The sequence below is a fragment of the Lepisma saccharinum genome, chromosome 2 (assembly GCF_977018435.1).
Source record: "Lepisma saccharinum chromosome 2, izLepSacc3.1, whole genome shotgun sequence".
In the NCBI taxonomy this organism is placed as follows: domain Eukaryota; kingdom Metazoa; phylum Arthropoda; class Insecta; order Zygentoma; family Lepismatidae; genus Lepisma; species Lepisma saccharinum.
Genome location: NC_139230.1, coordinates 25,144,617 through 25,158,496, shown reverse-complemented (window position 1 = coordinate 25,158,496; position 13,880 = coordinate 25,144,617). Strand labels below are relative to the sequence as shown.

Sequence of the window (13,880 nt, the reverse complement as noted above, 5' to 3'; positions counted from 1 at the left end):
ATTATTATTAAAACTAAAAATAAATGTCTGATGAAGGGAACATGCATCTCCCCAAAAAGTGTGTTTAACCTTTAGGAGCCTTATCATCTCGATCGAGACGCTCTCATGTAACCCTCGGGGGCCTGATCGTCTCGATCGGGGCAGGTAAACCCCATTTTTTTTTAAAATGATGTTTTGGGAGATTCCCCCTTCCCCCTCCATATATATGCCGAATGTGCATAAATTTTATATTGTCTGAATCTGTGATTCATTCCGCGTACAACGGTATATCATTCATCTCTCTAGGGCAATTAGCCTCTGAGCCACAGTCATTTCAAGGTACCACTGCATTTTGAAGATTGAATCAGTGGCATGCTGACCATTCCTTTTGGGGGTACAACTCGCGTTACATTGGTCATACGATAATAATGCAAATATTTTTGTGTTCCTTACATGGCAGCGATAATTTCCATGTGCATGTCGACACTGTCATGTACTTTTTTCTTGGGGGGAGGGGAAATCCCCATTTTTTCGGAAATTTTGGAATTTTGAGTGTCTTCCCCCTCCCCTCCACCACATATACACCATATTTGCATAAATTTTACATAGTCTGAATCTCTGGTTCATTCTGTGTACAATGGTATATCACTCATCTCTCTAGGGCAATTAGCCTCCGATGTACACTCATTTAATTAAAACTCTGTATTTTGCTCAAAATCTGCTCTGGCATCAAGGGGGTTACATGTGAAAATGGCCTTGGGCTCCAAAAGTTTAAATGCTTGTAGCAACCATAAACTACAAGATGAATAATATATTTCTTTTGGAGAGAGAATGAATCAAGGTTTGTGAAACATAATTCAATTAAAAATTATGGTTCTCTAGTGTAACTTCTTCTCTGGAACTAGTTCAGTGCCAGTTATGGGAGCACATCTTAAATGTTTAACAAAACAGTTTTCTCCCTATTCATAAAATAGATCATAAAGTTCAATTTTTTGTATTTTGACATGTGCCAGTCACCCCTCTATTTGGTATAAAGAGAGCAATTCAGCATGTTCATGAATCAGTAAGTGTAAATGAAGTTTTAACTTGTCACTCTTCACAGTTTTTTCATAATTATACATACCTTGCTCTACAACTTAATCCACAGCTTCTTTATTTTAGGGCTGTTAATTTTATTTAACCATGAACTGATCCTTTTGTGATCTCACAGTACTACCTTAACATACTTTTTGGTACTGCGCCATTGTTGATATATCTGTGTGTGTGTATATATATATAAAAATCAAAGAAGGTAAAAGGAAACACTCACCCGACAGTAGAAACATTCAAAATTTTCGCTAATTTCATAGCATCATCGGTGTGAGGAGAAATAGATGGAACCGGAAGTTGGCCAACTTCCGGTTCCGTCTATTTCTCCTCACACAGATGATGCTATGAAATTAGCGAAAATTTTGAATGTTTCTACTGTCGGGTGAGTGTTTCCTTTTACCTTCTTTGATTTTTACTTAGCCCTTTTTGCCCTCCTTGCTTTTATCCATTATATATATATATATATATATATATAAATCAAATAAGGTAAAAGGAAACACTCACCGGACAGTAGGAAAATTCAAAATTTTCGCTAATTTATAGCATCATCGGTGTGAGAAGAAACAGAAGACGGAACCGGAAGTTGGGGTCCTGCAGAGTTGCCAGGTCCCCATTGAAGAAGAAGCGGTGCGTAGAACGAAAAAAACACTGTTTCGTCACCAGGCTCGTCGTAAACTGTGAGTGGGGAGGATGAGTTGGGAGGGAGGGTGGTGGGTGAGGGTTGGGCATTACTGGGTGGCCTTGTTCAGGCCAGGTGGAGTGGTTGCACTCATGGCCGATATATAGGCCCTTTCCCATCTTTTGCGAACAGAGGTGTTGGCTGGTTGGGGTAGGAGGTGGATGATCGCTACCCGGAAGCAGTCGTTGAAACTGATGTTGTGGTGGTTGGTGTGGACGGCGACAGTGAAGTCCAGGTTGTGGGTGGAGGAGCGGTGGTTATTGATGCGGAGGTTGAGGGCCGTTGATGTTTCCCCCAGGTAAAAATCACCACAGATGTTGCAGGTGAGGATGTAGATAAGGTTTGAGGCATGGCAGGTCCCTTTGGGATGGAGGGTAAATTTGCCAGTGGCCGTGTGCACCTGGAGGGTGTGAGAAGTGATGAGGATGGGACAGGTCTTGCACCTGGGTCGGTTGCATTTATGGGCAGGGGGGTGTTGGATGTGTGGTGAAGGAGTGTTGTGGACCAGGATGTTTTGGAGGTTAGGGGGGCGTTTGAAAACCACCCTGGGTTTGTCGGGAAATATGTTTTTGGTTTCGGGATCACTGTGGAGGATTGGGAGAAGAGAGTGCAGTGTGTGCCTGATTTTGTTGAGGTGGGGATGATATTGGGTGATGAGTGCAGGTGGGTTGGTGGCAGCAGGTTTCTTGGTGGTAGTGGTATGGGAGGCAGCTTGTGATATTTGCTTGGTGACCAGGATGGAGGGATATCCACGGTTAACCAGGGCCTGGTGTAGGCGGAGGTTATAATTCTGGCGGGAGGTGGGTGAAGTGTTAAGGCGCTGTCCCCTGAGGGCCAGAGAGAATGGAATTGCTTTTTTGGTGTGGAACGGGTGGGAGCTGGAGAAGTGTAGGTATTGCATGTGGTTGGTGGGTTTTATGTGGATGGAGGTAGTCAGGTGTCCTCCCTCGATGTGCACGTCCACATCCAGGAAGGTGATCTGGTTGGGGGAGTGTGTCCAGGTGAATTTTAGGGAACGGAAGTGGTTGAGTTGGTCCAGGAAGGCTGACAAGGATGGTTCTCCATGTGTCCAGAGCATGAAGATGTCGTCGATGAAGCGGAGCCAGAGGAGGGGTTGGAGGGGTTGGGTAGCCAAAAACTCTTGCTCAAGTTGGCCCATGAAGAGGTTTGCATAGGATGGGAAAGGGCCTATATATCGGCCATGAGTGCAACCACTCCACCTGGCCTGAACAAGGCCACCCAGTAATGCCCAACCCTCACCCACCACCCTCCCGCCCTCCCTCCCAACTCATCCTCCCCACTCACAGTTTACGACGAGCCTGGTGACGAAACAGTGTTTTTTTCGTTCTACGCACCGCTTCTTCTTCAATGGGGACCTGGCAACTCTGCAGGACCCCAACTTCCGGTTCCGTCTTCTGTTTCTTCTCACACCGATGATGCTATAAATTAGCGAAAATTTTGAATTTTCCTACTGTCCGGTGAGTGTTTCCTTTTACCTTATTTGATTTTTACTTAGCCCTTTTGGCCCTCCTTGCTTTTATCCATTATATATATATATATATATATATCTGCATGTATGTATGTGTGTGTGTGTGAGAGAGAGAGAGAGAGAGAGAGAATAAATGTGACAAAGAAGTAGCTCTGTAACTTGCATTTACTTATATTTGATATGATTTTTGTTATTTAGTGTTACTTTTCTGACACTTCTGGCTCATTGGGATGATGAAGATGAGTGATGATATGATGAAAAATGAATACCCATGTCCAGGCTGGGATTCGAACCCAGGACCCCAGCATCGTAATCTGCTGTGTTAACCACTCCATCATGGAGGTCCTCAACATTTACTTTTAAAATCAGCATTTTTCCATTTTCAAAGAGTATAAAATTGTTAAAGCCTCTTTTACACTGAAGGAACTTGCATTGAATCATGGCATGTATGTTTTTACAGACAGTGGAAAGAGATTTGAAAAAGCTGAGAAAACAGGAAAATCTGGGAATTTTGAGAGACCAGCAATATTGTAGGATAAGTCGGGGAATTTTGTAGTCAGTCCACTGGGGCATTGTGTAGTATAAAGTGGATAACACGTTATATCAAAAAAAATAACATTTAATTACATTACGCAATAAAATTTAAGGAGTTTTTCAATATTTTTTTTATAAATTTTGAAGTGCTGATTACCAATATGTTGTTTGTTTTTATGTAAGGTCACTAGTGTACATGTAATAATATATATTTATTTTTAATGACAAGCATTGAAAATAATTGGGTGCCATTCTGTTATTTTGAAGGGTCATGACAAGATGAGCAAGACAGGAGAACTGAGGAGCTTTATGAACATTCATTTATTTTTCTCTTGCATCTGGTTTCTCTTAAACTTTTCTGACAGAAAGCATTTATTCCCTAGTGTTCAAACATGTAATCTTATTAACAGCAAAATTGGATAAATCTTTTGAATGGGGAAACAAAGTATAGATTCATGTACACCATGGTAAATTTAGTTATGAAATGCCAAAAGAGAAGTGTAACTACCACAAACTTAATGCTGCACCACCTCAGTGACCAAATGCAATAAGTGATCAACTCACGATCTCCATCATGGTTCTTTGAACATTCTGTTGCTATTTATACAATTCATTACTTCATCATCATCATTGCAAATTCAAGCTTATAAGATGCTATTCCTGCATTATCCAATCTGCAAGTTCATACTCGGAATGAAATCAAATAAAAATGAATCCTTCTTCACATAAGTTTAGTAGGATCTATTATGACAAATTGCTCCTTAAAGGGATCAATCATATTGATAAAATTTGATTGTTTACTGCAGATTACTGACAAGTGTTTAGCAGTATTTCAGAGATGAATTGTTTTTTTTTTAGGATAATGCATTCCATTACAGTTCCTTAAACTATTGGCACTGTCAATAAATTAGCTGTAGTATTTGAATAAATAATATGCTGTTCACAACTTTAAATTATTCAATTCTGAGGTATGGATATCTAAAAATTCATATTATAAATAACCATAGTTATTATAAAAAATTGATATTTTAATAAAATTCTTTTAGGATGTGTCATAATAGTAGAGTAGATAGATATATGTCTACCAAAACTTTTTCATTGGGTGCATGGTCGGTGCATAGTCCCATCCCTCCTCTTCTCTGGTTTCAGTAACGGAGCCCACTGCTATTTCTTTCCAAATAGCTCCCTAATTTTTCTCATGATGCTGGGTGAACACCAGAATTTTTGGGATTCGCACCAAAGGTGAGAGTGCTAACCATTTGGCTATGCAGGAACCCACCTCTTACCAATCAAGGTCAAAATCAGCCTGATTTAGTGTGGAATCAATCACACACACATGTGTATTTCATGAGTGTTGGAGGAAATCCACATTTTGCCAAAGACCTGGAAAGGTTGAAGAATTTTGTTATTCTCCATGCTGATTAGAATCCAGGGAAAGTTTGTTGTTCCTTTGGGACAAAGAAGGTTGCAGGGAAAGTCAGGAAAGGGGGTGGGTCAGGGGTGGATTATCTGGTTGACCAGTCCATCCCCTGACCAAACAAGAAAAGCTAGATGAATAAATGCTCTTTTAATCCAAATATGCATGGTCTTTGAGATTAGATGCAACTGCCCCCCTTCCAGAAAATATCCCCACTCTCCTTTTCCTTCCCATTCATTTTTTTGGAAGCCAGTGTGTGTGTGTGTGTATGTTGTTATGGTCTTTGTGAAGTGTGATTTTCCATTAGACTGATATTTGAATCAAATTATTTTACACATTCCTAGGACTTGCCCATTTTGTTTGTAATGGAAAACTGAAACTCCACAAAACAATCCAAAGCTTGCTGTAACAATTACATTGCATACAATTCACTAATGCTTGGATGTTTAATTGATAGCATTTCCATTTACCATAAATAAAAATCACCTTTTCTATATTACTTAATATATTTTTAATTTTTAAAAAATGTTACCAGAATCATCTGTCATTAACGTACACTATCTATAAAACTAACAAAATGGTGTAGTACTGGATTCAATATCCATCATCTAGATTTTTTGTCAAGCATTAGTTAACACTTCAATGTTTCTTAAAGAAATTAATCCTGGTGAAAGTGACTGAAATAGTTCATTTCTCCTGGAGTTCAGTTGGATTGTTCTGATAAAATCTTTCTGGTGGAAGTTCTTTGAGTCCCAGTATTTTATGGAATGAAAGGATTAAGATGTTAAGGAGAATTGGGAACACTGTTTTAGTTACATGAAACTACAATTTTTGAGCCCTCTCCTATTGGCTCATGAACTCTGATTTCAGCTCACAGCTGAACATAGGACATTGAACTGCTGCCCTGAAGGCAGTAATGGTGACAAACACTTCTACTTCAACAGATGGATTGTTAAATACAGTGAGGGATCCCAAGTGCATCTTCACAAACTTAAATCATGTGGATTTGTTTTTGATGATTCAGTGAATAGTAGCATTGAAATTACAGAACTACAGTCAATTTTTAATAAATTAACTTTAAAATGCATCAAAGGTACATGTACATACAAGGTACATGTAGATGCTTTTTTCCAAATGCACTAAATTATAGTATGCTCTATCTTTATTTAAAATGCTTGTTTCTTTATTTCAGGTGCTTCCAGCTGCACATTGCTGCCGAAAGATTCCAGAGAAGTAAAGTTTAAAAAACTGGCTTCAAAGTCATGTCCATTGGAATCTAAAACTGGGAAGAATACTGAAGATAAGTCTGCATGTCAGCAAGGACATTGTGAAGATGGTAAGAGTTGTGAATCGCAGAAAAATCTCCTTCAGTGTCAGATCCAGGAATGCGAAACAACAAGCAGAAATACATCATCTGATGTAGTTCAGGGAGAGAATGCAGGCCAGCATGTTGAAGAAGAAGCAAGTACCTCAACATCTTTGTTGATTAAAGATGCAGGTCATAGTAAGTCTGTCAAATCCTCAGAATTAAGGAATTTTCTAGGATTGAAAGGTTTGGGTGATCACAGCAGGGAACAAGAAAAAGATATTAATTACCGTGTGCCATTAAAAATTACTGCTGTGCCATCAGAGAGCTCTGAAACACCCTGGCGTTACGCACCTGTTGTAAAGAGGGTGAATGTTGGTCAAGGTAAACCAGTGTCTGTATCATCATCAATGATTAGAACACAGATAGAAATAGATTCTTCAGGCAGTGCATCATCTATTCAGTTAGCTGATGGGTCAAAATTGGATAGAACTGGACTTCAGTGTTCTGAAGATCAGGAAGTTAACTCATCTCAAAATGTATCAAGCAACAACAAAAAGAAATTAAGTACATTTTCTAAAGAATCAGCAATATCTTACCAAGCACGTGAATCTATAAAGAAACGTGAAAGAAACAGGAGTGGTGTTGACAAATCTGAAAGGAGCTCTGAAACATTGGAGAAGGAGCTTCGGTTGCAGAAGAGTTTATCTGAAGAATGTGAAGATTTGGGAGTAGATGAACCAAGTACAAGTGATTTATTTCCTGAAGCCGACTTGTTACTGGACCTTAACCCTTCCTTATCATTTGATCAAACCATTCATGGTTCTTCACCACCTGCATCTGAAACTTCATGTGGTCAAAGTATTGATGCATCAGAACCATTTTCAGAGTTCAGGTCTATAGATTCATCATCTAGTAGTTTAGAAGGCTCACAGGAAAGTACAGGAAGTTCAGGAAATGGTGTTCTTTCAGCTCATCATCGGGCCAGCCCCTCTGTAGACAAGCAAAATAAGTTTCCTTTTCGAAAAAGAGGAGATAATAAGAAGTGGGTTTCTGTAAGGAACCATCATGGTCTATTAGAGTATCGTAAAGTGAGTGAAAGACAAGGGGAACAAAGAAAAGCAAAGAGCATGGTTTTAACAAGGCAAGCAAAACTTGCTTTAAGTTCGTCTGAATGTCCAAAAAAGAGTCCTAGTTTCTCTGGTTTGTCTTCAAATGGTTCAAAGGGTGCTTTACAGGGTAGCAATACAGAGACGAGCACAGTGTCTAGTTCCTCGAGTAGTGACGATCCAGTGACTGTAACAACAGTAGCATTGTCATCTGAAGTGACCATTCCATCGCCTGTACCAGTTCTTGATGTTACCTTAGATGGTGAATTTCCATCTGATACATCACTTTCTATCCAGGAACTTCCAATGCCAACAGCTGCTCAAAAATTTACTAATACATATGGGAAGAAGGCTCCTTCTGGTAGTAAAGATTTGGCATCTGTTACCAAGAAACCTCGAATGAGTAAGACAAGTATGCATATGAAGGAGGAAAGTGATAGTCTGGAAGGAGACGATATGTGGGATTCAAATTCTAATATGCAAGACATTGTCAGCCGACATGATATGGAAGTGTCTTTGTTCAGTGAACCTAAGTTAAGTCCTGTATCTTCCCAACAAACTGAAGATGACCTAGTTGTACCAAAAGGTATTCATTCTTCCTTGGAAACTAGTTTCATTCCACCAGCAGTAGCAAAAGTTACCATACCAGGGATACCGTTACATTTACAAAATAATAATGCAACATCTGCACTGTGCAGCACAAATGGTGTGGACATATTTCAAAGTACATTAGTGTCTAATACGATCCAAACTTACAGTACATCAAAAAAATCCTTGAAAAAACAATTTCAGGAAGATAAGTTAGGTAGTGGTAACTCAGATGAACATGTGAAAGAATCAAGTAGCAGTCAAGAGGTAAAGAAACCACAATTAATGAAGAAGTGCAAAAGAAAGAACCCTGCTGTATTGGAAGATGTTGTGCCAAGCAAATCAGAGAGTGATGGGTGTTCTATTAAATCAGGGAGAAAATATGTTTCTAGAAATAAGAAAGTGCAGCAGAGTGCAAGTGCTACTTCTCCTCAAAGTTCTGTTAAGAATATTACAGAAACAAGATTGAGAAGCGGTGACAAGAAAATGTCTCAGTCCTTTAATTCAGGTGAACTCTGTAGTTTTAAAAATGAAAACGTTGAAAAATCAGTGGACGCTTCACTTGATGAAGAACCTCTTTCCCCAACATCATGTCATCCATCTAGTGAGAATATTTTAAGAGCAAGCACTGTAACTGAAGATATGTTTTTGGAGTCAGAATCGCAGTTAGGTAGTCAGGATAGTGTCTGTACTGTTGTACAGGGTTCATGTCAAACTCAAGCAAGCAGTTTAAGGCTATCAAGAAGATCATCACTTCGAGGCCATGTAAAAAAAGGATGTCCATGTTGTGGCGTGTCACCAGAACCAAAGAAAAGTAGAAGTGGGAAAATTGAAAAGCCATCAAAGAAAACCCAGAGTGGTAAACAGAGTTCAAAAGGACACAGTGTTAAAAAAAGGTAGTTAGTGGTTCTCTTACTAATGTATATTGTTATGTGTAGGGACCTATTTGATGGCATTGGTGTAAGTTGCATTAACTATGCAAGAAAGCAATTTCCAATTGAGCACAATGCTTTTAAAATAGGTCTCTATTTTGTGTGCTAAAATTGATTTTTAATTGTTATAATACACAATGCAGTATATGCTGTTGCAATTAAGGGGATATGGTGAAAATATATTGGAATTGTGTCCATGTACAGTTGTGGAAAGAAATATTTCCCCCATAAGTCTACTGGTATAAAGGCTCTATTGGGGAAGTATTTTTTTCCATGACTGTACATATTATGATTGGTTAACTGTAAATTTAAAAAATGATTTCCTTCGTTGTAAAGTTATTAGAGATAATTGTATATTTACAAAATATGAATTTCTGAAATTACTTTTTTAATTTTTTTTATTATGAACTCTTGAATACATATGCTTTTAATGGTAACTTTTATGTCTTTAGTTCAATTGTCTGTGATGTTTGTAGTTTTCAGTTTTTTTCTTTATAGTATTTATTAAAAATATCTTAATGAAGGTCTTAAATCAGAAATAAATTGCCATGTATTGTGTACAATGTAAAAAAATATTTCAAATCAGATATTGATTAATTAGAAGAGAAAGATTCTCCAATGAAATTCATTTTTGTTACAGTTTTCCTTTTAAATTCAGAATGACAGTAAGCATTCAGCTTTTGTTTGATATTGTTATTAAAGTAGAGAGAGAGAGTGATTTAGTGTGCGCGTGTGTGTGTGTGCATACATGTGCAACCGCAACAAGTCTAAATAACAGTGTAGTAAGTATTTTGGCTGTCTTAAGATTACTGGGCTTACAGTAGATTTTGAGGAGGGTATGTTTGTCTGCAATCATGAAAATCATTTTGGATGTCTGGGAATTACAATGCTTACTGTTGTTTTTGAGATTGGTTTCAAGTTTTATTTTTCATCTACATGCTCCGAATTCTAATGCTACAATGTTACTATTCAGGGGTTCACCTTAACTAGCTGCAAAAGAAAGCAGATTAAAGTGTAAAATGATCTGCTTTTCCATTTCTTGCAATGTGTAGTTTGTTTTAAGAAAAGAATAATTTAGGCCTGTTGGAATGAACACATGAAACAGATACATAAATGCTTTATAAATACGGAGAAACTAGTACTCACTTTTATCCGCGAAGCTGTTTTTTCTTCTTTTTCGATTAATTTCAGTGGCCACTGCCACCATCCTCGTTGGAACTTGGGCAGCAAGTTCCAACGAGGATGGTGGCAGTGGCCACTGAAATTAATCGAAAAAGAAGAAAAAACAGCTTCGCGGATAAAAGTGAGTACTAGTTTCTCCGTATTTATATACTACCGCGTCTCTCTTTTCCCAATCATAAATGCTTTATGTTATGTATAAGTTTAAAAGTTGAACAAAGTATGGGAACATGGAATATTTCCTCTCATGTACAGTGCCTAACATGTTATGAATTGATACACTTCCTTCATTTCTTCTGAAACTAAATGCAAAATTCTATTGAATATAAAGCTTGACACATACTAAATAAAGTAGAAATGTGTAAGATATGTTTTGAGAATTGTATTGCATAACTATAACCTTATTTTACAGTGCAGTGGCATTAATGCGTGTCTTCCCACAAAATTAATGTGATTTTCATTAAGAGACCTAATATGTGCCATAGTTTACAAAACTCAGTATCATATCTTTAAATCTTATAAAAGAGTATAATTTGGATTGGGATTCAGTAGTGCTCTGTTTATCCTTTCTCTTGATCAGTCCATAATATTTTCAATAATATCCAGATAAGTGATAGAAAAGTTTTTTGTAAAATATTGTTTATTTTATACTTGATTATAATTTAAAGAGCAATAATTCATGAGTTAGGATTATAAGTCATTATAAGGAAAATATCATAAAGTAGTAGCAATGGCACTCCTTAGTACACTGTGTAGGTAGATAGGAGGGTAAAAGTTTCATGATAAATTCAAATGTAGTTTCAAAAATTATTACTAATTTTCAAGTAGTGTGGATTCACAAATTTTCTGTTCAGTATAGTTTTTTTTATAATAGCCTAGTGTTACCACACTCTTCATTATAATAACAATAAAGTAAAGTTGTATACTTTGTGTTAAAATCCTGAATTGAACATTTATCAGGAACAGGCAAAATTTTAGAAAAGCAGGTAAAAAGGAAGGGGTTCAAGAAAAGTTAACATTTTCAGTCATGTAGAGAGAGATTTCATTACAAAATGTTCCTGCCAGTGATCTGAAATATAGATAAGGAAATGGTACAGTTTGAACTACACAGAAAAGCATCTGTTTTGTTTCAGTATTTTGAGAGTGGACATCTTTGGAAAAGTTTGTTGTTTTATATTATTGCTACCCCTTTGTTGTTTTATATTATTGCTACCCCTTTGTCACCCATATCACCACTGTAATAATTGAGTGTTTTATGAGGGAGAATGTTTGGATGGTACATGTAATTTGTGATAAAATAGTAATCTTAATATGCCAGAAGGGTATAAAAAATGTAAGGGTGAACACAAAATTTATATTAGTGGAACAGGGAGGGCCATCAAACAAACATAATAGTGATACAAGAAATGAAAGTTGCCCATAGCTAAGTGAACATCTAGTCCAAGAAAAGAAAAATATTTGAAATATGAAGATCATCACAACAGAAAGATGACATGAGAAAATATAGGAGGCAACATTAATGAAAAAAAGAAAATATAGAAGAAAAGTCAATTAGCTGCAATAGACGAGTGGGTAACAATGAAAAAAGCTGTACCAGTATTGATTTTTATTTTCCACCTCCCAGTGTATGTCCATTCTCCTCTTTACGGGTTTCTTATGTCATTTTGCCTGTACTTGATAATCTCCCTTTAATGAGGCTGAAATGTTAAATTCAAGAATTTTTAGCACGTGAAGCATATAAACTTGAATTTGTTTGTTACATAATGTTCAGTATTCACATTAAAAACTTATATCCGTGCAATATGTATTTTTTCACTACAATTGTGTGAGTAATGAGAAATGTAAAGGCCATGAGAATATTTTTTATCTTGAATTGAGTAAAACACACGAGATAGTAATGCTTATGCTATGTTAATATGACAATAGTTTGTTAAGGAATCTCTATCTAGTACAAAATCAGTTTTGTGAAACTTATCAGACTTATGCCAATGCCATTTGAAGGAACCCCTTCTTTGCTGTATGTGCTGTAAATACACAAATTGAAATAATTGTACCAAATATGCACATTTAATGTGCCAAATTATTGCTGTCTGGTTTATATATGTTCCTATGCTGTTACACTGCCAGCATTTGTTTCATTCATTTTCTATGGAAATTGAATGCAATTTGGATTTTTAGTTTGATATATTTTATTTTTAAAAAAATAAGCCTTTATTTTTGTGTAAACCACAGCATTTGCATACATGTGTGCATGTATGTATGTATTTGTTTGTTTTTATTAGTAAATTACATACATTTATTACTTTCATAAAAAGTCTGAAGTAATTGTGATTTCCTCTTACCAGTGCTTTTTCCTAGCATGTATGTTTTTAATTGTAGAAATGATAAATATGAACATATATATGATTAATCCATCAGAATCAATACAAATGTATTAACATATTATGTTCTTAGATATATATATATATATTTTTGGTCCTATTAATGAGGATATACTTTTGATATTCAAATAGATGAATTCAAAAGTCCAACATAGCGTCGTGCTGCTATCTGAGAATTGCTTTAAATCTTCATATATCTAAAAGTAAATGTATATACCCTGTTAATTGTTGAAAGCTGCCCAAGCAGACATTGAAGATTGCCAAAAGCGAAGTAGAATTTCTCATCCTGTCAGCAACAAATAATTTAAATGATTCAGAGCTTCTCTCAGTATTTGACCACAGAGAATTTTGCATTAATGTCCACCATCTCTGTGGTTAGTACAACAGGATAGAAACAAAAAAAATGTGAATGAATCCTGGATAAGGTAATGAAGATAATATTTTTTCATTCATTTTATCTGTTTATCATCAGTCATACAGGATTAACCTAGAGATTGAAAAATATCATCAGATGACAAAAAGCCTTAATGTCCAATATCATGTGAAAGGAAATGGCAATTTATATAGAATTGTTCACTCTCACATAGAACACAAATTTTGATCCAGATCCAGTACACAAGTTTCTCACAGAGATGAATCTTGCTACAAACTGAAACTTTGTGAGTACAGGAAATAAGGCATACTATTCAAAAGTTGCAATTAGTTGCAAAAAGATCTTAAATTTCAGGATTTTATATTAGTGGGTTTGGGCTGTGCACTGATAAGTCAGTGACTGAGGATAAACTATTTTATATACTGAGATAAATATAATGCCAAACCAGGACACAGTATGGGTTTGTTGCAGAGTGCACATCTCTCATTCAGAGTTTTAGTTCACAGTTAACGTAATCAGCATTCAAGTCGAACTGACAACCATTAGAGCATCTGTATAATCACATGGAACAAAACATTCTGTAGTCAAGAGAAAAGATTATTATAAACATGTAGTTGTCAGAAAGGCAAATTGTATAACATAAAAATCAAGGAAAGGAATAACTAATTGTTCATATCTAGTTATACTAGATATACCCTGTTTTGTTTTAATAATCATTGCTATGGAAGTAAATTACTGTGCAAATAATTGTTATACAGGGATAAATACTCTTGAGTTTGAAAACTGGAGACAACAGAAAGATTGCGAGATTTTGATGAGTGGGGT

The 13,880-nt window shown here is 36.4% G+C and overlaps 1 protein-coding gene across 5 annotated transcripts in view; it reads left to right on the top strand.

Moving 5' to 3' along the window:
• LOC145983958 (uncharacterized) overlaps positions 1-10,238 on the top strand; it is a 95,993-nt gene extending 85,755 nt beyond the window's left edge. For all 5 annotated transcript variants that reach the window (XM_083117165.1, XM_083117164.1, XM_083117166.1 and 2 more), the window contains one exon: positions 6,380-10,238. In XM_083117165.1, the coding sequence (XP_082973291.1) occupies positions 6,380-9,090 (2,711 nt within the window). In that variant the 3' untranslated portion in view covers positions 9,091-10,238. The remainder of the gene's footprint in view (positions 1-6,379) is intronic.
• Positions 10,239-13,880: the final 3,642 nt, after the last annotated feature.